At 38.2% G+C, this 24593-nt stretch overlaps 1 protein-coding gene across 4 annotated transcripts in view; it reads left to right on the top strand.

Annotated features, from left to right (window-relative positions):
• EYA1 (EYA transcriptional coactivator and phosphatase 1) overlaps window positions 1–24593 on the top strand; it is a 157382-nt gene that overhangs the window by 9578 nt on the left and 123211 nt on the right. For all 4 annotated transcript variants that reach the window (XM_073631787.1, XM_073631790.1, XM_073631788.1 and 1 more), the window contains one exon: window positions 22406–22483. In XM_073631787.1, coding sequence (XP_073487888.1) covers window positions 22406–22483 — 78 coding nt within the window. The remainder of the gene's footprint in view (window positions 1–22405; window positions 22484–24593) is intronic.

Raw genomic sequence — 24593 nt, 5'->3', positions numbered from 1 at the left:
ATTGCCAGTCCACAGTGGCATGTATGCCCATAGCATTATTTTTTAAAAACAAATAGTTTTTTCACTTTGCAAGGGAATTTTCCCTTAGCTTAGTGAATGTGGAGGGGGGGGGATGATTCACTTTGAAAAGGAATACTAAATCACAAAGGAACTTAAAAATCTGTATTTTGCTTACACGTGACTGAATGATGGGAGTCACTTCACCTCATTCACTAAGCTAAGGATAAATTTCCTTGCAAAGTGAACAGTTTATTTGCCTTTAGGAAATCAATCACACAGTGTCTTGGGCAACTGTGAAAAGATTTTTATTGTGATCACTGGGTCTACTTAGAGTAAAGACATATGTTAATATGTAAAAGAATAGAAATGTAAAAAGTTCATAAAAGAGCTAGTGAATGGTAAATGGCAGGGTAATAAGTTTGTGTCTCCATATAATATAGATTGTTCTTAAATATATTTAGGAAATAAAAGTTATGAGACAGCCGAACGTGCATAAATGAACTTATTCTTTTATATACTAGATTACATAATCAGCTGTTAGCTGATTCTCAAAGAGATTGACTCAATACACATATTACAGTTTGACTTTGTTTTTACATCATATTACTACTGACGTTGGTCATACACAAGCAGAATTTCCTTTGGAAATGTTCATTTTAGGAATGTTCATTCAATTTTCTAATTGTTGATGGGGTCAAAGGGATGTTCATTTTTGAACACTGTGTCAAGAAAATTTGAAGGAGCAAGATGGAAATTTTTTCTTGAATGAAGGAATTTCTAACAACAAACATGGTGTTTATTTAGAAAAGTCCATTCACTCCAGAATTGAATGTTAAAAACTTGTGTTTTCCATGTACTTTCAAGCGACAATTGTCAAGTCATTGAATGTACAAATGAGAATTTTTGTATGAATGTTTGTATAAGTATTTGTACAAATGTTCGTTTAAAAATCTACTAGTCTATGGCCAGCTTTACCCCTGATATATTTCTAAACATTTAAGGATCTTCACTGATACCTAAATATGTTAAGATTACTTATGATCTTTAATCATTTACTATCCTCACTGCTGGGTACATATCGTTCATTGAATTCAGAGTAGTTATTACAAAGCATTAGGCACTGGAAGTGGTGGCCGTTAGGGTAACTTGTTCATACATAACATATATAAGTATCTTCAACTACTCACCGCCCTTACATACTTGAGAAAGTATTTTTGTAATATTATAAATTATACTTCTGTGCCAACCAATGAAACTAAATCATGTACACTTAGAATAGTCATTTATGTGTTGAAGTTCCTAACAAATTTCACACACTTTTGGTATTGTATTGAAACAAAAAATAGTAGCTACATATTTAAGTGCAGACATATGTTGATCTCAGTCTTCTCTGCTCTTCCCTGTTTCTTGATAGAGCAAAGAGGCAACTGTATGTCCCTTGGAAGTCAAAATTAGAGAGAAGCCTTTTACACATATCTCAAGCAAACACTGAAAACATGGTGGATATGCAACACATGCAGTCTTGTTTAATAAGATGCTGCAAAGAACAAAGTACAAAGTAGGCACACAGGGAACGTTTAATAATTTAATAAAGGCAAATGGGCTGTTCACATTGCAGAGGAATTTTCCCTTAGCTCAGTGAATATGGTGAAAATTTACTTTGCTAAGAATAACCAATCACGTGCATAGAAAATTAAAAAGAAAATATATTTTTGGTTATACATGACTGGATAATGGATGTCAGCAGAGACTCCCAACTGATTGCTATGGGTTACTGTAATTTGCTCTTTGCCTTGAGTGGGTCTAGTTAACCCTCAATATATTCTCTACAAAAATAATTTAGACTTTAAAAACTCTGGTTGTCTCGGGTCCTCTTGATTTCCATGTAAATGGTCAGCTATAATGACCTTTCAACATCAGTCATTTTGCACATGCAGTTGTGTCTCCTGCACAAGTAGGGACCATCACTTGAACATGCCACTGTTATTATGGTCACCTCTGTATAGGAATTTCATAGTAAGTGATACTATTCTATGAAAAGCCTTATCACTGGAAAGATGATATTCTGTGCCAATAAGAACAAAAATTTACATCAGAAACTGATTTCTATCAAAAAGGTTCTATCAGAGTTGATATGCTGTATGCATCATACAATTCCTATCACACTTGGGTTTATTTACTAAAACTGGAGCATGAAAAATCTGGTGAAGCTCTGCATAGAAACCAATCACCTTCCTGGTTTATTTTTTTTAAGCTTAACTGAACAAGCTGAAGTTAGAAGCTGATTGGCTACCATGCACAGCTGCACCAGATTTTGCACTCTCCCGTTTTAGTAAATAAACCCCACTGTGCTGGCTTTACACAGCACGTTGAATACTTTCAGGTTTTGCATTGATCTAAAAGCATTCTTTCACTCAGTGTACAGTTTACTGTGTGCTATCTTGTAGAAGGGTTTGGGGAAAATTAAAATAATATGTTCATCTTCTGACAATACTTCAATTCCCAATTACTTCTAGTGAAACTCTAGAAAACAGTTTACAAATTCCATGAAAAATTATCAAACTTACACCTTTAAGCAGGCCATAGACGAGTCAAAAAACAAACAAAATTTATGTCGATCGTCCAATTGTTCATTTTTCGCATCATTAGTGTGCCAGCTGCGACACGTGATTTTCATGCCGCAATCCAAAGCGCCTAATCCAACATGCTGGGGGTTTTTTTGTTTTGTATTTTTTTAGAAAATCAATTGATGGCACAATTGTATGAGCTTTTGTCTTTTTTCGATCAACAGAACTTTCGTTTTTCGACTCGTCTATGGCCTACTTTAGTAATGTTTACTCTAAGATGGATTCATCCATGTCTGACAAATATGGCACAGGTGAGGAAATGGCACAAGGTTGTAGAATGTAGAAAATCACTTTTATTTTATATTCACATGGGTTTCAGAGAGTGCATGAAATATTTTTTGATTTAAACCTTCAATGCATAGCAAAAAGCCACCATGGAGATAAAACTCTTTAACGCTGCTGTATGCCTAGACACTAGAGAAAAGTTTTCAGCATGGTCACATTTGTATTGCATTGTCATATTACTCCAAGCAATGACACATTCAGTGAATATAGTTAGATAAATGCTGTGCAAGTACTCCTTTCGGGGGGTCTAGGTGACTAGGCTGACAAAGGGTACGAATAAGTGAAGTATGTGGCGCTAACACAGATAAAATATACGAATAAGTGAAGTATGTGGCACTAGGCGGTAGGCTGACAAAGGGGCCTTGTGACTTGAAAACTTGCTCTGGTTTTCAGTACAGTTAGCTATTAAAGTTGTTTTTCTGAGTTATTTTGTCCTACAAAAGTAAGCTTTGATGTGTTTGATGACCAAACTATTTGTGTCCACTTCAGTTTCCCTGTCAGCTTTTGCATTCCCCTTCTTCTGTTTTGATTGGGTGTCCAAACCTAAAATAGGATGTTTTTTAGAAGCTGTGCTAACAGTGCCTATTGTTGCTCTCACTGTTGGTCAGATTTTTTGTAGAACAACAAATTATTGATATTAATCTTTGTCCCGTATTCAAGGCATTATCATGCACATGGGAATATGCGCAAGGCCTTTTTCGGTGTAAGCCAGTTAATTTATCATTATGTTTTTGGTTTTGAGATGAAACAAGAACATCAAAAATAAACCAATTCCAATACAGAGAGAAGAACCATGCAGGTGGGAATTCCATCCAGGACTACAGTACTAGCTTATTTGTTTCAGTATGCTGTATTTTTTTATTGCTTTTGAGATTGGGTTGTTTATTTCATAGACCTTTTGGAGAGGCCCCAAAACTGACACCTTTCACCGAGTAATCCCCTAAACAGTACATGACTGCTTAATAGAGACAATTTGGAGGTTGAATGGTCTGGGAAACCTTCAATAAACCCCCTTACAGCAATCCATGTTTAGGTATACAGTTAGAAGGAAAAAATATGTACGCTTACTTACTGTTGCCATGTTGTTTTTTTAGTAAACCTGTAAATGTTGAAACAGTCTAAATTAATTTTTGGATCATGTGGTGAACATTAAATGTTTGCACACCTTCAGCTAATCGTTTTGTAGGAACAAATTAAGTGCCTGGGTTTGATTTTTCGATCCAACCACTATTGTTCAACGAAGAGCAGTATAGTGGCAGGGTGTCTGCTTAGACATGAGCCTATCATTTGCTATCATATCATACACGCACATTCTGAAAATAACCTTATGTCTTTTGCCAATTTTACAGTGTATCATGAACAGCCCTGAGTGTTTTAATGCATTTTTTGATAAATGATTTACTTTCTATAGTTTAATTTTAATTTGCTATTTAAATTATTACTGTATATGTTATAATAATATAAAAATGTAAGTAAAATAAATCTGATGAGATCAATTATTTAACAGTCTACCCTTAAAAATCCAGAAATTAATTTAAGAAGAGTTTAACTTTAATATCATTCTTTTCCTTGACCTAATCTAGCTATATAAAGCCACTTTTTAATGAGCATGAGGTTACTGTGACATCTCCAAATGACTGGGACATGGAGAAAATGTCTCGTCTTACATTTATTGTACCACATAAAAAGATCTCATGTAAATAGATGTAAATCAGCCATTCAAGTGAAATGACCCCCATTGTAAAATGTTTGATTCTTACAGCCAGTTTTTATATAGAGCCTTCATATAAAAATTCCACTACTTTAGATTGTATCTTAGTCTTGCTGTACGCTGCTAGCACTGGGAGTCCTTGCCAGCACATAACTGTTCTTCATTGTTTCAAGTAGAGATAGAAAAACACCACGGTTCAGTCAAAGTTGAATTTTTATTGTATTGCTTATTTTTCACAGTTAACTGCTCCTTTGCTAGAAATGATTTTATCCTGGCCTTTCACTATCATTGCAGTAAATTACAGAAAATATGTTTACCATTTATAAATGTATGAATTAGTTCACATATGAACTATTTATAAATTATGTTTTGTAGGTCACCCATACAAAATATTTAAAGTATATGTAAACCCTAATTTAAAAACTTTTCTTTTTAGCCCCCTTTTGGTCTGTAGTGCTATTGAAAGCATTTTGTTGTATCTGTTCGATAAGTGAAAAAAAGTTCTGTTATTCAACAAAAATCCAGTGAGCTTCCTATGTACTATGCTCCTATGTTCTACTGCAGACTGTCAGAGGCCCACTTGGCTGCTATGGGACCTAGGCATGAAAGGGGGCCCTATTCGGGGGGGGGGGGGGGCTATTGAGGCAATTTAAACTTAGAAAATCTGTATGTATGCAAAGATAATTCATATTCAATACTGTGTTATTAAAGATTGCAGGGGCTGCAGTTGACAATGACACTTTACCCCCTGGGACAATTTCAGTCAAGTATAGCTGACATCAGACATTAGTGCCACTAGTCACAGATCCCATTTTCAGGCTGTGTGGTAGGGATCATTTGTTTACCTGTCTTAGCAGTATAGATTTATGGCCCTGATTACTTCTGATCATTCTGGCCAGTGCAAAAATTAACCCTGTATGTTTAATGCAGTCTTCCTCAGATAAGAAGTGAAAGCTGTTTTTAGTACTGTAAACTCCACACAGTTTAAAACAGTTTATATTATATGGTTATGGAATAAATGTGCATAGCAGCACTGACAATTATCTCATAATATCAAATATTGTGATGGTCATCATTATTGCTACTACAACTCTTGCTTTTTGCAACTGTCTTGTGATAGTAAATAGGGTGGAAAGACTTAGAATTTATACTAAAGCTGGCTATAGATGGATCAAAATGTGGCTGGTTCAGCAGGGACTGGACGAATTTTGATACATCTATGGCCATTCCTATTTGATTGCCGTTAATCTAAGAACCAACTGTTCTGTTTGTTGGAAAATTTTGTTGGAACATTTTGTTTGCTGGAAAATGTTGCTCCAAATGGCACTGCATCCAATTGGCTGTAGGTCTGATCAGTGTATTCTGATGGCACAGGAGTCCCACTTTCAGAATATAATGACATAGCGGGACAGATTTTCCCATCCACCACGATTGTGTGGATGGGGCAACTGCTTAAGTTTTTTTGATTAGCCAGCTGGCTGATTGAAAAAAAATGAAATGTACATGGCCAGCTTAAAAGAGAAGTATGGGAATCATTTTTTTTAAAAAATCATACTTACCTAAGTGAATGCTGCATCTGTCCCCCACACCGCTGATTGTTCCCTGAGCAGAGAGCTGGTGACTGTCAGCAGCACTCTCCCTTTAAGCGGCTCACTGAGAGGCTGAGCCGGGTGCCGGTCCAGGCATGTGGGCAGGTCCTGACCATATAGTTGCAACCTTGCCCGAGCCCGGACCGGCTCTGTGACATCAGCAGACAGCGGGCTTCAGCCCACTGTCTGCTAAAAATGGATTACAGGAGTGTGAAACAATCTGCACTACTGTGATCCTAGAAGTACAGTCAAACAAGCTTTGGCTGTACCTGTCCTTTAAGGTTCGCTGGGATTTTAGATGTTGAAAAAAATGGTGAGCTACTGAGAATTGAGCTGTTAATTGGTCCCTAGTAATGTACTGACTATGCTGACAGAACTCTTGCTACCTGTCCTTACTTTAGAACTACTTTAGAAATACTGCATGTGAAGATCAATGACACTAGGTAGAACACCATCAAATTTTTGCTATGCGGCCCCATGATCAGTAGTTACACCCCTGCTGACTGTTATCACTTAGCATTGTTTCCAGATCTCTCTATGAATTATGGAAATGCCCCCCCCCCCCCGCCCTCAACATGTTGACAATGCTGCTGCTCCATAGATACACTGAGTGTTGCCACCCCAGGACAGGAAGTGGGTAATGACAGGACCACTGGGTAAAACTAAAGTTAGGAAAATCCTGAAAAAAGTAACTAATGCAACTGCCACATCTAACATTTAATTGCTGAGAGACAGAAAATACCTTGGCACTATTTTGTCTTGCTTAGATGGTATATGGAATAAGGGTGCATAGACATGATGGGGTTGATTTACTAAAACTAGAGAGCACAAAATCTGGTGAAGTTCTGCATAGAAACCAATCAGGTTCCAGGTTCTTTTGTCAAAGCTTAATTGAACAAGCTGAAGTTAGAAGCTGATTGGCTACTATGCACAGTTTTACCAGATTTTGCACTCTCCAGTCTTAGTAAATCAACCCCAGTGTGTTCATAAACCAGCCCAGCAGATTATATTCAGGTTGGAAAACAATCCTTTAACTGTAGCTGTCAGTGAGACCTGCAGGTACCTGGGGATGACCAGTCTCAGGGAAGAATCCATCCTAAAAGATTGATTTTTCTACCAAATGAGTAACCAAGATAAGACTGGTACCTGAAGTGTCTGTTCAGTGCATAAAGGTGCAAAATAAGCATGTACATTTATGTAAAATGAGCATGTATGTGTACCCTTTTCTCCAAATAGTTCTACAGAACGCTTTTATGATGTTTAGATTTCCCAATGACTGATGTGCATGTCAAGAGTGAAAAATATTCCCCTGGCCTTTTAAAAAATGTATTGTATCATACAGTACAAATAGCACTGACACGTTTTGTAAAATTTTGCTATTACGAATTGTTTTGATTAATCCCAGATAGTGCTCATTTAGAGACCATGTTGCCAGCAGTGCAAGGCCACAATATTAACCAAAAACCATCATGCAGCCAATAGAGAATGATTAGAAGCATCATATTTAATGTGCCCATAGAAAAGAAGATCTCATAACAACCTTGGGAGACAAATTACACATCATTCTTCTGAGGTTGTCAGGCAGATTTCCTACTATGGCTTCTTATTTATATATAACTTTTTTTTTTTATTCATGAAAAGTGAACGGATTGTGCGCACCGAGATAGGAGAAAAGGAATGATTCATAATTGATTGCAGAGATTCTCCGTCATTCTGGAAAATGTTTATGGCTAGCACAGAAACTCACGCTTGCTAATTTGTTAATCTTTTATGCTGCTCAGGTTTCATTAGCTGTTTGCACTGGTAGCAAGAAAAAAAAAATGCCACACATATGGCCAGCTTTAGTTTGCATAGGTATGTTTTAACCTGTTTACGTTTTTTACCAACCATTTATTTTTTGGCTCTCCTATCTGACAGTTTGATTTCTGTTATACTTTAAAAGTTTTGCATTCTTTATAGAGAAATATTCTCAAGGAAGCCATTCTAGTGTGGTGTATGCAGCAAGATAAACCAGTAGGACTGCCAGCTGCCACCACGTCCAATTAATTCATGATTTACACAAAAAGTAGTATTTAAGGAAGATATGTCTGAAATGATGCCCGACAGGTTTTTCTGTTTACCTTTGGCCCTAGGGGGACAGGATGACTCTGAGCACTGCAGGCAGGTTGCTAAGTGCTGGTACACAGATTACTGTAGCTTTGTGTAATTTTTATATACAAGTTTAATAATATTAAGCTGTTTCATATGATATAACTGTAATCAGAGAGGCCTTTGAAAAATGTGTTTGCACGTGATAAGGAATGTCGGGACTTCTAATAGCATGTGTTCTAGGAATTATCCTCCTGCGTGGGCTGCAGACTGCAGTGCACTATGTGTCATACCCAGTGATAATTTGTAAGAATTAACTATATATATATATATATATATATATATATATATATATATATATATATATATATATATATATATGACATTGATTAACTTTTTCTATCCCTTTGCACAAGAGATCTTCTTCTTTGGGTAAAGTAGACATGTGCTAAGAAAAATACGGAGGCTGACATTACCATTGTTGGGGTGGCGATGGCTGGAGTGTGCTGTCAGTCAGCATGACGTCTCTATGGCATTTGCATGACAAGCGTTTGTTTGCTAAGCCAGCCTCGACATGGGAAATTGCACAAGAGTGGTGACAGGCACAGGGTTGGGTGAAGACAAAGTTGCAATATTGCTGTTCAGTGGCGCAAGAAAAGGGGCTGAAAGCAACTTTTGACTTGCAGCAAAGTCGAACCTGTATTTAGCACTTTACTTGTCAACCTGCAAGTATTTCAAGCAATTGATTGTAAAAGGATATACATGTTAGGTAAAGACAGCCTTGAATCTATCTACCTATATTATTAGTTACGAGTAAACTTTTTTACTGATTTCTATAACCTTGACAGTGATCTTGCTTTACTAAGAACATAGACCCATTCTCATCAGTCCCTAACCCCAAATGAGCTTAGAATCTGATGTATCTAGCACAGACTTATACTCTTAAGCTGGCCATAGATGAATCAGATATCTGCCGGTTCAGCAGGGACTGGCCGAAATTCGATCCATCTATGGGCAGGCTGATTGTACTTAAGTCAATCTAACTAAGTCGATCTATTTATCGACTTTAATACAACCAGCATGTCTAATTTTGGCATACGATTGTTACCAGTGGCTACAGCTGCTAGCGGTCGCTCCCCCCTCTCGCCGGACAAAGAAAAAAAAGCTCCACAGGAGGGATTCTTCAATCATCACTGACTGTGTTGATGGGGGAATTGAGGGATTTTCTTTCCTGCAGCCCAAGGAAAGAAAATCATATAATTTATGGCCTGCTTTGCACTAGGGTCCTTTTTGAGGGAAAGCAAATTGAGCTACCAATATGTCTTTGGATTGTGGAAAGAAAACAGCTACTTTAGGTAACCAAACTAGAAACTGGCTAAATAACCTAAGTTTTTCATTTGTGATGTCATAGGTGTTTTTTTTATCAATCGTTGCCTTTTTATTAAGTTTGAAGATGCATAAACAAGTATTGTCAATATGATTTAGTTACAAATTAGCGAAGAACATAGATTTCAAATAGAAACAGTCCAAGAATCGGTATCCAATCTTATACCCCATACACACGGTCGGACATTGATCGGACATTCCGACAACAAAATCCTAGGATTTTTTCCGACGGATGTTGGCTCAAACTTGTCTTGCATACACACGGTCACACAAAGTTGTCGGAAAATCCGATCATTCTGAACGCGGTGACGTAAAACATGTATGTCGGGACTATAAACGGGGCAGTAGCCAATAGCTTTCATCTCTTTATTTATTCTGAGCATGCGTGGCACTTTGTGCGTCGGATTTGTGTACACACGATTGGAAATTTTGTTGTCGGAAAATTTTATAGCAAGCTCTCAAACTTTGTGTGTCGGAAAATCCGATGGAAAATGTGTGATGGAGCCTACACACGGTCGGAATTTCCAACAACAAGGTCCTATCACACATTTTCCATCGGAAAATCCGACCGTGTGTACGGGGCATTAGACATATGGTAATTTTTAACATTTTGACATTGAAAGAAAAAGAGAATAAAGATAATGACCCAAACATTCTGTAGGGTGTCGTTCATTATGTCATGTACTTTTAGGCTGTAGTGGTGTTTTTATATAATTATAGAGTGCATACATTAAAAAATATTCTGAGTACACTGCAACATCTGTGTAAATGGGCTTCTAATATTAAAGGACAACTGTCACCAGAAAAAGTATGCCTGTACATGCCGTCCATCATGCACTAATTAGATCAAGTAGCATATGTTCAATGAGTCTGTCAGGGTTTGGAAGAATTATATGACACAGTTCAAAATTCACTCTAAGTATGACTATTTAATGTATGTCTAGACACAAAGAAGAGTAGATGTTTTTTACTTTATGCAGAGTGGGAAATTTAAAAAGATGGGTTTGTATTGATGATTTGCTACTCTTATTTACTGGCCAAGGGTAGCTTAAAGTATATGTGAACCCTCACTTTGTAAAACAGCCCATTCAGTTTAAAATAGAAATGAAGTGCAAAACATTTGTGTAAAAAACACTATACATTCTTTTTTTTCCTTTTTTATAAGTGATCACATACCTTCTGTTCTCAGCTGCATGGGACGTTCAGAGAGCTGGGGGAGGAGAAACTGCAGCACACTAATCCTCTCAGTGAATGGCTGTGCGGGGGGGGGGGCATCAGCAGAAGTTTGACCATTGTAGGAGAGAAGGTTGAGTTCCCAGCACAGCCAGAAAACTGACAATGCTGTGCTCTTATGTCTACCCTGGTCACTTTTTAATAGGAAAGCAGAAGGACTGGCAGGAACACCAAGTATTTCACAAAGGAAGCAATACAAAGAGAACAGGATATTTTTCATACAAGTACATGGTACAGCAGGCACATGGCAGAAATATGAAATGTTGGGGTAACATATTCTTTAAATAAAAAGGACCCTGCACAGTACATTTTGTGGACAAGACAATGAGAAAACTTGCATCTGGTCCCATAGGAACACAGTTTGAGTAGGAGTATACAGATCTTTTCAAGTAACCTCAAGTTGGTTACTTTTGGTAACTCTTCCATATTCTCATTTAGAATTTCTAGGTAAGTAATGGCAATTGAGCAGAACCTTTTTTAGAATTGATTTGCTGCAATTGTTCTCATACACATATGTAATAAAAAGACACATACTTCTGTCAATATATATTACTTTAGTATCCTGCATAAACTTGTATTTCTGGTACAGTGCATCGCTGTACATCACTGAGAAGGTTATTGTGTATGATGCCTGAAGGGCTATGGCAGCTTTACGTCCTCTCGACAAAACCTGTCATTTAGCAAAATGTTTGGAAGGCAAAGTGGCAACCAATCAGTTTTAGCCTTGTGTTATCCACCTATTGAGAAATTAAGTAAAGTTAAATAATTTTAGGTATTGGTGAAGACATATACAAAACTAGGGCGGAGAGTGCACTTTGTAGATCAATTATATTTTGCTAATTATTTATCATGCACAAATTTTGCTAATTTTTTAACACGAACAGAAGTAAAACTGTTTATTTTAATATAAGTAGTAAACTTAAATTTGCCGATGATCAGCCTGGCCTAACGTATATAATGCCCCCTTATAACCGAATTCTGTCTGTATGATCCCTAGCAACCATTCACATTTTCATTTACACATTCCTTATTTATGCAGAAAAGAAGCTAGTGATAATCTGATTGGTTAATGTCAACAACAAGACTGGGAAAATGTTCTCAGACACAAATGAGTCCTCTTATGGTATTTGCAGGTTATTGACATCCATCTGCTGCCCTTAAGGAAAGCACTGAACAAGTTAGACAAGCATGTGGAGCTTTTACTTTGAGTAGCACTAACATAAAGCGTAGCTATAGCTTATACATGAACATTTATGGTACTTTGGAAAAATGAACATCCACTTTACATTAAAGTGACACTAAACAATATCCCTTTTCTTCAAATATAATCCATATACTTAATGTCCCTTCATAAAATTATTTCTTTCTGTGTTTTTTTACCTTCTTGTAATGTCCTTCGTGATCTACTTAAGGTCTCCATTTCCCTCTCACTTTCAGGTGTTTGGAATGAGCAGGGCACATTAGTTGCAATCATGTGCAGTGCTCTACACACTACAAATTCCATAGTCCATCTCAGGAGTGAGCAGGAGAGGTGACTGCATTCCTACATACAGGGGGATCATGATGAAGTAACATAGCCACCCTCTAACAGAAGGCCAGATCACAAGCACCAAAATAAAAGGAATTTGTAGATTTGGACAAGGCAGGGAGCAACAGAGGGTACTTTTTGAGGTCTGAAGATACAATATAATTGAATAGAATTTTTATAAAGCAGAGTTTAGTGTCACTTTCAGTTTTGCTCTTTGTGTTTTCCTATGTCATTACTCCAAATAAACTTGCCTAGATGTCCAGGGGACAGTCATTTTGTAGTAAATTACATCACTAAAAAGAAAGTCATACTAATGGCTTAGTGACATCACTTGTACCTACAAATCTATTATGTGTTTTTGTTTTTTAAATTCTTTATTAAAATTTTTCATGGAGAAATTTACAGCAAAGAAACGGATAAACGGATTGTCTGGCGAATAGCATGAGTGTACAATATGGCAGAACAGTTACAATAATTTTGCCAGTGTCAAAGAAATAATCTTGTGGGTCTAAGAAAATGCCCAGTCCAACTAACTGAAGGAGAGACAAACGAAAATGTATTTTTTGAGAGGTGTTGTGCCTTGAGTAACAAGGACCTGTCTCTGTTTGGTTTGGGTTATAGGAGTCAAGGAGGGGATGCTCCTTATGACAAGTGACCATAGAGTCAACAAAGTAGGAAAGTAGGAAAGATGGAGAAAGGACCTACAAATCTATTATGTGTTTTTTTTTTTTTTTTTAAATTCTTTATTTAAATTTTCATGGAGAAATTTACAGCAAAGAAAGACATAAACAGATTGTCTGACCAATAGCATAAGTGTATACTATGGCAGAACAGTGGCTCAGTGACATCACTTGTATCTACAAATCTATTATGTGTTTTTGTTTTTTAAATTCTTTATTAAAAATTTTCATGGAGAAATTTACAGCAAAGAAAGACATAAACGGATTGTCTGGCGAATAGCATAAGTGTACAATATGGCAGAACAGTTACAATAATTTTGCCAGTGTCAAAGAAATAATCTTGTGGGTCTAACAAAATGCCCAGTCCAACTAACTGAAGGAGAGATAGACAACACAAGTGTATTTTTTGAGAGGTGTTGTGCCTTGAGTAACAAGGACCTGTCTCTGTTTGGTTTGGGTTATAGGAGTCAAGGAGGAGATGCTCATTATGACAAGTGACCATAGTAAGGCAAAAAATTAGGAAAGTAGGAGAGATGGAGAAGGGAAAAAAAGAAATCTGGCCAAAAGAAAAGATGAGGGAATGGTCCCCTGGGGGAGACCAGCCACACAATAGCTCTGCCTAATAGTAGAAGCAGAAAGCAGTACAGGTTTATCAAGTTACTTATTAGACATCAATGCACGGTACTCTAAGGAAAATGTAATCAGACCAATAAAACCATGTTTAGAAATACATCTCCTTCCTCCCATTTTCCATGGCCACTATTTCTTCCATGAGGGCAATCTATTGAACTTTATGCAGCCGTAGGCTAATCGGTAGTGCCACTGTCTGTTTCCAGTATAGAGGGACACACATCTTGGCCGTGTTCAAAAAGTGAATCAACAAAGAATGAAGAATGTTTATGGAGTACCTAGAGAAAACACAGAGAGACCATGCAAAACACATCACTAACTGCCTGGAGTTTGCATATTCTCCCTGTGCCTGCATGGGTTTTCTATGGGTACTCCAGTTTCCTCCCACACTCCAAAGACATGCTGGTAGGTTAACTGGCCCCTGTCTAAATTGGCCCTAGTATATGTACTGTATGATTGAATGTGAGTTAAGGACCTTAGATTGTAAGCTCCTTGAGGGCAGAGATTGATGAATGTACAAATGATATGTATAAAGCACTGCGGAAATTGATAGCGCTATATAAGTACTGTACATGCAATAAATAAATCATTTTTTTTTTGAGAACGAGGAGAAATGCAGGAGCAAAGCTGCAGGGTCATCACCTAGTTGTATGTTAGTTAATTTAAAGTATAACTAAAGGCAAAACTTTTTGGATAAAGTGGAGAGGGATTAGAACTCTTGTCATTTATTATTGCTGTCTATGCCCCCGTTAAGAGAAATTCATACTGTCTATTTGTCCCGTTTACCTTATCATTGAAAGTGAAAGTAAAAGAAAATCCCAGATTTTGGGTTGTCTCCAGAAGTAATAGAGGGGAAATCTTCAAATGGCGACACTAGTTATGACCTGGGTGTCCCCAAGGCATTCCCTTAACCACTTTCCGACCGCCGCACACCGATGTACGTCCAACTTTGGCAGCGGATATCGTTGTTATGGCAGCACCTAGCTGCCATAACCCCAGTATCCCCGTTTCCGTGCGGTGGTCGGCTTTAAGATAAAAATGGTCCTTGCGGCGGATTCTCCGCGAGATCACTTTTATCGGTGGCGGGAGGGGGGCACCCCCCTCCCGCCGCGATCCGGTGCCCCCCACCGCTTACCGGAGCCGTTGGTAGCGGCGGAGGTGATCGTGTCCTTCTCCCTTGTGTGCCTGGAGATGAGTGAGGCTAAGATGGCGCCCACTCATCTCCATGACACTGCTGGGCAGAAGCGATGTCAAAACGTCACTTCCGCCCACGCCTCTTAAAGGCACATTTTTTTCAATGTCATTTTTTTCAATGACTTTTTTTTTTATTTTTTAATTGCATTTTAGTGTAAATATGAGATCTGAAGTCTTTTTGACCCCAGATCTCCTATTTAGGAGGTCCTGTCATGCTTTTTTCTATTACAAGGGATGTTTACATTCCTTGTAATAGGAATAAAAGTGACACAATTTTTTTTTTTTTTTTCAAAACAGTGTAAAAATAAATAAAATCATGTAAAATAAATAATAAAAATACATTTAAAAAAAAATAAAAAAAACCCCGTCCCGACGAGCTCGAGCTCAGAAGCGAACGCATACGTGAGTAGCGCCCGCATATGAAAATGGTGGTCAAAGCACACATGTGAGGCATCAACGTGACCGGTAGAGCGAGAGCAATAATTCTAGCCCTAGACCTCCTCTGTAATGCAAAACATGCAACCTGTAGAATTTTTTAAACGTCGCCTATGGAGATTTTTGAGGGTAAAAGTTTGACGCCATTCCACGAGCAGGCGCAATTTTGAAGCGTGACATGTTGGGTATCAATTTACTTGGTGTAACATTATATTTCACAAAAAAAAATTGGGCTAACTTTACTGTTGTCTTATTTTTTATTTTAAAAGTGCGCTTATAAGACCGCTGCGCAAATACGGTGCAAAAAAAATTATTGCATTGACTGCCATTTTATTCTCTATGGTGTTAGAAAAAAAACAATATATAATGTTTGGGGGTTCTAAGTAATTTTCTAGCAAAAAAAACTGTTTTAAACATGTAAACACCTAAAATCCAAAATGAGGCTGGTCCTTAAGTGGTTAATTTTCATGGATTTCCTCTTACTTCCTGTTTGGCTATGGGACAGGAAGTGAAGGGAAATCTCTGCAATTGGACACAGATGGCGAACAAAATTCTGACAGAGGTTATAACTCTCCCTTGCCTTTTCCTAAATGAAAAAAAAAAAAAATTGCCTATATTTCTACCTTAAGGACATGTCTTCCATCTGTTTCCTGAGAGTTTGAAGCAACGGACAACTCCAAAACATGTATGGCATACAGCCCTCCCGTTGTTGATAACACCAAACAAATTGGGGACAAATGAGGGAAGAGCTTGTATAGGGTTCAGGGGACTCAATACCAGCAGGATGTATTTGTATCTTGTTTTTCAAAAAACAGTCAACAAATCAATTATCTATTTTGACTATGTAGAGCAGTGGTTCTCAACTCCTGTCCTCAGGACCCACCAACAGGCCAGATTTGAGGTATTACCTTGAGGAGATGCAGACTAGAATACTACATTCACTGAGCAGCAAATTATATCACCTGTGATGTATTTCAGTTATCTTGCAAACCTGGCCTGTTAGTGGGTCCTGAGGACTGGAGTTGAGAACCACTGATGTAGAGGGACAACATATAGTTTATAACTGTGAAGTAGTGATAATGATAAAATAGTGGTGTCCTAGTATGCAGACAATATCAGACAATAACAGTCTCAAATCTGTGTGGTAGTTGTTATTGCATATTGTGTTGCATCATCATTCTTTGCTGCTTTATTGCAATTTCTGCCATAAGTCCAGGTCTATCCAAAATGCATAATTTATTCATAGGTGGTATCTGGAGGGCTAAGTCAACCAGTGGCTTCTTAGGGCTCTTGTGGGCTTTACTGTTAAGATTCTCTGACTTTAGTTAGTGGACCTAGAAAACCCAGGGTGCCATCAGAGGCAGCATAGTAAGGGGTCTAGATCTTGGTACATGTCCAGGCGGCCCACCTACAACCTTTATATTCCTGCAGTAAAACAGTGGTATAACACAGTTGGCTATAGCTGTCAATGGTGAATGAGATTATGGCGATTATAGTTTTGCTTATTATAAAGCTTTAAATATGCCTGTCACTTCACAAAGGAGTTTACATTTGTAAGCAGCTGGTATCTGATGGGGCAGGCAGGCAATCTACAACCAGTGCAAGTGAGGTGACTTCTGTATTACAATCTTTATCGTTGCATAAAGGGAGCAAAGCTGCTTCCTTGCCTAGGGCCCCATTCTGCCCTAATCTATTTCTGGATGTTATCCCCAATGTACGAAACAATGCTCCCTCTTTCTCTCTCACACACACTTTCTCTAACTCAAATTTAAATTCAAATAAGCTTAATTGGCAGGAACAAATACATTTTACATTGCCAAAGCAATTTAGGAGTTATTACTAACATTCATGTAAACAAGCTGTTCAAGGAATCAGTTTTAGACTTATTTCAGAAATACTTGTTACACTTTCTTCCATTCTCAGTAAAACTCATTAAAGCCTCATCATTATGGGTTTAAAAGCTGGAAGTGTTTACTACTGCAGGTGTTATCAATAATGTGAAGATGTCATGAGGCTCTGCTTTACATCTTGAATTATGACCCAGAAAGGTTGACTACACAATACATGCAAACAGTACATAGAAGGAGTTTTTCCAGTGCTCCTGTCTACCTTTCTTTTTTGTGTTTGACAATCAAAATCTTTAGTTAGAAATATATTTCCTTAAAATAATATGTTTCTGTCTTCTTAAACAAAAGGTCAGTTGGCGTAGGCTGTACTATTATATCAGTTTTCCTTTAAAACTGTAAAGGCATGCTTGCTAAAAAACAAACCCTAAAATAGATGTCAACCCTAACAATGAACTCCTCTTTTGGTCTGTATTGACTATGCAATTGAAAGTTTGTTATATCTGACTAATATGTGCAAAAAATACATGTTGATCCTGTAACAAATCTAGTGATCAAATGATTTTCTGTGCTCTGTGATTGTAATGGTTGTCATCAATTTGCGGTGTTCCCATTTTTCTCTAGAGAACTATAGAATGCCACCACCTATGTTGCATAGAGGAGGAGATGGGAAGGTAGTTTGTAATCCTAACACAACTTCTGCCCTAGAGTGGAGATTCTGCTCTTCTATAGATACAATATTTTGAGTGAATAGTGTTATCCTAGAGCAAGAACTGTGTTATTAGCAGGATCACCAGGTGAAAACAAAGGAGGAAATACTGAAAAGAGAAGTATGGGTTTTTATTTGGGGGGGGGGATCATTCTTACCTAGGTGGGTGCAGCATTGGTCTGATGCTATATCTGTCCCCCGCTGACTCTAAGACTGAGAATCAAGTGATCAAACACCGCTGATTGCTTGTTTCTGGGATCCCTGAACAGAGAGCCAGTGAAGTGACCGGCTCTCTGCTCTGCCCCCCCCTCCCATTGCTCATTGGAGTGCTGGGCTGTGAAGGGGCGTGCGAGGCTGAGAGGCTGAGCTAGGTGCCGGTCCAGGCATGTGGCTGAAATCCCCGAACATATGGTCGCATTCTTTCCCGAGCCTGGACTGGCTCTGTGACGTCAGCTTCAGCGCGCTGTCTGCTGAAAACGGGCCACAGGAGTGCAGAACGAACTGCACTCCTTTGATCCATAGGAGAAGTACAGCCAAGCGAGCTTGGCTGTACTTCTCCTTTAAAAAAAAAAAGAAAATGAATGAATGAATGCCACAACATCTATGGTAATCTGCAACATAAACCATTTTTGTTGCTGGCTATAGATACATTTTAAGTTATGCTAATTTTCTGTTATTCAAAGCTTAAAGGGATAGTACAATGCTAACAAATTGTGTGCATATGATGAGTGGTTATGTTTTTATTCAATTTTGAAACATACACTATTTTAAAATCATGCAGTTGACTTGAACGGCATGTAACTGCTGCCATATTTGGAATAATATTTTTTCTGTTTAATAAATAGTTTTGTTAAACCAAGAACAGTAGCCAAAATGTGTGCTTACTATAACACCTAATTATATTCCAGTGGTCAATTTTCTGTTAGTGTAGATTTTCTGCTGTGGGCAAAACACACCTAATTTGTCATTCTGTCTCCTACAAAGCTGATTACCTGTGCTAAGTATGATAATAAGTGGGAAAGAAGTACATTCAGTTCAGTTGTGATTTAAAAGAGCACTATCATTATTTATTTATTTATTTTTCACATACCTTGGTGTTCTTTGGCTTTACCATATGCAGCATTAAATGTGTTATTTCATAATTGTCAGTCTCATTTTCCATCATTTACTCTACTGATCTAAATCTTTATGCACTGGGCTGCCTTTTTTAGTTAGAAATAAAATAGTTAATTAGGATTTGCATAAGGTGTACTTCGGTCATACATAAAACCTTGCATTCAGTCTGTACAACATATTTTCCCTCTTAATGACGGTTGCTATTTGGGTTGCTTTGCAAACTTAATCCATTTGATTTATGCTTTCCCTATCATTTCTATGGCCTGAATACTGACCTCATAAAAATACAGAGCAGTATGAGATGGGTGGTTGAGAGGGATGTTGTCTAGAGTAATGGGACAAGAGACTGCAGTACCACAAAGAAGCTATATTGTACTGTATATAAAAGATTAAAGGGTGCCTAGACCCAAAAATAAAGGTATAATACTCTATATCAGGGGTACTGAAATAAAATTCACAGAGGTCCCCTTAGTAAAATCAAGATCCCCCTTCACAGTAGTGTTCTCATACCCCCTTGACATCAACACCCTCCAACAGTACTGTCCTCAGCCCCCCACATTACTGTCCTCAGCCCTCCATTACCGTACTCATATCCCCCACATTGTACTCACCCCCCACATTACTGTCCTCAGACCCCCCATTACAGTACTCAGTTCCCCATTATAGTCCTCAGCCCCCCCACATTACTGTCCTCAGACCCCCCCCAATTACAGTACTTAGTTTCCCCATTACAGTCCTCAGCCCCCCCACATTACTGTCCTCAGAACCCCCCCCAATTACAGTGCTCAGTTCCCCTCATTACTGTCCTCAGCCCCCCTCTTTACAGTACTCAGCCCCCCTCCCGACATTACAGTACTCAGCCTTAACTCCCCCCCAACATTACAGTACTGAGCCCCCACACACATTACAGTACTCAGCCTCTTCATTGCAGTACTCAGTGCCTCTCCCCCTTCCCATATTACATCCACCCTACCTTACACAGACGGGAGGATGGAAGGCACAGCCAATCTGAATAGAGAATGGAGGCTGCAAGCTGGTGATTGGTTGCTTGAACCGCCCTTTATCTTTGCAATCTATCACTGGCTTGTTTACCTCGGGCAGCTCCCGTCCTCCCTCCAGAACTGTCCCGCCTCCCGCTGTCGGCTCTGCAAAGATAAGAGCATGACAGCTGAGAGAAGAACACACTCCTAAATGGCGTGACCACTGTGGTCCAGGTAGGAGAGTGATTGGGGCCGGACCCAGACCGTGGGCCGCCATTTAGTGATGCCTGCTCTATATTGTGATTACCTGTTTTTAGATGTGATGGTTGCATTCATTTTCAGTTTTCAGGCTGAGTAAAGGAAAGTAATGCAGTCATCATGTCTATGAACTGGTAAGCTGCAATACAGTGCCTTGCAAAAGTGTTTACCCCCCTTGGCATTTTTTGTGTTTTGTTGCCTCATAACCTGGAATTAACATGAATTGTTTGAGGATTTGCATAATTTAATTTACAGAACATGTCCACAAATTTGAAGATTTTTTTTTATTGTGAAGCAAACAACAAATAGGACAAAATAACAGAAAAAGTCAATGTGCATAACTATTCACCCCCCTAAAGTCAATACTTTGTAGAGCCACCTTTTGCTGCTATCACAGCTCCAAGTCGCTTTGGATAAGTCTCTATGAGCTTGCCATGTCTTAACACTGGGATTTTTTCCCATTTCTCCTTGCAAAACTGCTCCAGCTCCTTCAAGTTGGATGGTTTGCGCTTATGAACAGCAATCTTTAAGTCTGACCACAGATTTTCTATTGGATTGAGGTCACGGCTTTGACTAGGCCATTCCAACACATTTACATGTTTCCCCTTAAACCACTCAAGTGTTGCTTTAGCAGTGTGTTTGGGGTCATTGTCCTGCTGGAAGGTGAACCTCCGTCCTAGCCTCAAATCACACACAGAGTGGTACAGGTTTTGCTCAAGAATATCCTTGTATTTAGCACCATCCATCTTTCCCTCAACTCTGACCAGTTTTCTAGTCCCGACTGATGAAAAACATCCCCACAGCATGATGCTGCCACCACCATGTTTCACGGTGGGGATGGTGTTCTTTGGGTGATGTGAGGTGTTGGGTTTGCGCCAGACAAAGCGTTTTCTTTGATGCCAAAAAGTTTAGTCTCATCAGACCAGAGCACCTTGCTCCATACATTTTGGGAGTCTCCCACATGCCTTTTCGCAAACTCAAAACGTGCCATTTTGTTTTTTGCTGAAAGTAATGGCTTTCTTCTGGCCACTCTGCCATAAAGCCCAACTTAATGGAGCGTACGACTTATTGTCATCCCCCTATGTACAGATACTCCAATCTCTGCTGTGGAACTTTGCAGCTCCTCCAGGGTTACCTTAGGTTTCTGTGCTGCCTCTCTGATTAATGCCCTCCTTGCCTGGTCCATGAGTTTTAATGTGCGGCCGTCTCTTGGCAGGTTTGCTGTTGTGCCATGTTCTTTCCATTTGGTTATGATAGATTTGATGGTGCTCCTAGGGATCATCAAAGATTTGGATTTTTTTTATAACCTAACCCTGACTTGTACTTCTCAACAACATTGTCCCTTACTTGTTTGGAGAGTTCCTTAGTCTTCATGGCAGTGTTTGGCTAGTGGTGCCTCTTGCTTAGGTGTTGCAGCCTCTGGGGCCTTTCAAAAAGGTGTATATATGTAATGACAGATCATGTGACACTTAGATTGCACACAGGTGGACATCATTTCACGAATTATGTGACTTCTGAAAGTAATTGGTTGCACCAGAGCTTTGTATGGGCTTCACAACAAAGTGGGTGAATACATACGCACATGCCAATTATCAGTTTTTTATTTCTGAAAAATTGTTTTATGTATATATTTTTCTAATTTTACTTCACCAACTTAGACTATTGTGTTCTGATCCATCACATATAATTCAGATTAAAAAAACAGTGAACTAAAGGCTGTAATGTAACAAAATAGGTAAAAAGCCAAGGGAGGTTAATACTTTTGCAAAGTACTGTATATAACATTTTTGTTCCAGGGTTTAGATACGCTTTAAAAAGTGATTGAACTTTTTTTTTTTTAACTTTAGCACAGTTGCAGTATTTTCTGGATAGGATTAGCAGATCATTAGCTTCTTGTGTGCAGAGTGTCAGGAGAGCAAGTATACAGCTAATTAATAGTAAATTCTATGATTTTTCCCTATTCACATGATGGTGTCTCCATAGTTTTTTTTATGTATATTTGCTGTGTGTGTGTAGATGAAAAATCCTCAAATCTGTGTATCTGCACTAAACATACATTACTCATTTCTATGCAGGGTTATGGCACTTGTGTAACTCTTGCTGTGTTTTCAGTTAAAACAGAGCCAATGAGCGGCAGTGACATTGCTGCAACAACTGCTGAAGGATCTTTAGACAACTACTCCGGATCAGGTAAGAGAGACGTTATGACAAAGTGCTGATGTTTCTTCTTGTACTGGTGCGTAGCTTATAATGACAGCTATTTATTTTGCTCTGTAGAAATGTTACTTCACGGTTTATGCCGTTCTGTCTAACTGAATCATGGTCTTGAACTGACACCATATCCTGCATTTTCCATTTTGTGTTTAAATGTCCTTAGTTTTATTAGCCCTGAACTGTATTGTAAAGAAAAGTTATATAAATTATGTTTCTTTTAATAAATTCATGTCACTGGAGTTGAGAAATTTGGCCTGCTTGAACATGGCAATTGGCTCTACAGTTTGTTTTTAATTGCATTTTTCCAGTGCAGAATTTTAGTAGTTGACTTCATTGCAATGTAGCCTTGTGTTCCACACCGTATATTATTTGTTGTCAATGCTAAATGTTACTTACAGTAGAGGTAATAAATGGAGGATTTTAAATGTATTTATGATCCCTTTCCATGAAGATCCACTATGTCTAATGGTTTTTTGTGATATTGTTTTTTTTCCTTGTATCAGTTCAGCCAGAGGAGCTGAGAAGCCACCAAAGAAATTAATATCTCTGGAAAATGTTTAATTAGTTACTAGGGGTATAAATGACAACTAAAGTCCATAGTTTGATGAAAAGAAGTGAAACTATTTTATTGTGGTATTATTGATAATGATTTTGATGATAATAACAATGTTGATGATCTCAATGATGATGATGATGGCAAGTTTTTTTTTAAATGTATGATTAGGTACTCAGGTAGTCTATAATTAGTCCTGTAAGCCTAGAAGGCTCTTATATTGTTATGGAAATCTTGGATAGCAAAGGTTTGGGTAAATGCAATTTCTCCGTGACCCCGAATTGGGACAGCTTACAATTACTCATATGGATCTTGAGATAAATCCTGATATACTAGTATAGTCTGTTGACTTCCTTTTTAATGGGCTGCAAGTAGAGCGGATTTAGTAAGCAAGAGGCCCTCGAAGTGTTTCTTAGGTATAAAGCACTTATGGTTGTTAAGCTGTCTTGTAGCTTTAAAAGGGGGTCCTGTCATGTCACTTATGATTTTAAAAATAAAAGGCAATGAAGTCTTTTTTTGCATTTACCATAGACTATACAGAGAAGCTTGTGGTATGCCTTGACTCTCATTCTAGTTAAAAATGGCAAATGCATTCTAATTACGGTAAATTCAGTTTAAAAAAAAGGAAATGAATGTAATGTTTGAAAACAGTAGCCTTTATGCAGTTTTATAAAATACTATATATTTTTTTTCTGTAGAGGAATGTACATGCTCATGTTATAGGTGTGTGTGTGTTTTCCTGTCTGACCTGTTAACGTTTTCTGTGGTCAGATGAGCAACACATTCAGGCTAACTACTAGTAAGGAGAAGACCACTGATATTTATAGTGAATGTGAAAGTGTCACAAGTTGTTTTAAGGTAACTTTGAGAGTGCAATTTTAAAGTGTAACTCCAAAGAAACCTTTCTTCATTTTAGAAAAGTAGGAAAGGGTTAGCACCACTGTCAAGGTTTTATTGCTCTCTGTTGCTTCTGCTGGGAAGATTTCTCCAATGCCATCAGTCAGCACAGAAAATGAGGGAACATCTTCAAAGGGTGGACTTTTAGGCACACGGATAAGCCGTCTAAAAGTAATAAATTGTTTTTATTTGGTAAGCAGTTGATTAAAAAGTAAGTATAACATATAGATACATATAAAATTCATAAGAAATGTTGTTATAAGCCCCACACACAAACTCTGACACCGCTTATTGTAGTCCCAAGGTGTAGTAATACATTCAAACAGACAACAATTAGAGTTCCCGAAGTACTATCCAAGTAAAGGAGAAATACTGTGGGTCAGGGGGTGTATCCAGGCACAAAATTCATTCAGTGGCTCGACATGTTGCACGTACGGATACGCTTCTTCAGGAGCATAACAATCGTGTGTTTGTCAGACGCAAAAAAATTAGTGTGGTATATTGTTGGTAGGCAGATTTATGTAGATAAGTCCAAGGAGATAGATGAACACCAACACAAATCTAAGGCAGCAACGGTGTTAATGATGAAGCCAGCATGAATCCGGTTATATAGTCTGTTTAGACACTGTAGAAAAT

Source organism: Aquarana catesbeiana, linkage group LG05, assembly GCF_042186555.1.
Source record: "Aquarana catesbeiana isolate 2022-GZ linkage group LG05, ASM4218655v1, whole genome shotgun sequence".
NCBI classification, from domain to species: domain Eukaryota; kingdom Metazoa; phylum Chordata; class Amphibia; order Anura; family Ranidae; genus Aquarana; species Aquarana catesbeiana.
This window is presented reverse-complemented; position numbering and strand designations above follow the sequence as displayed.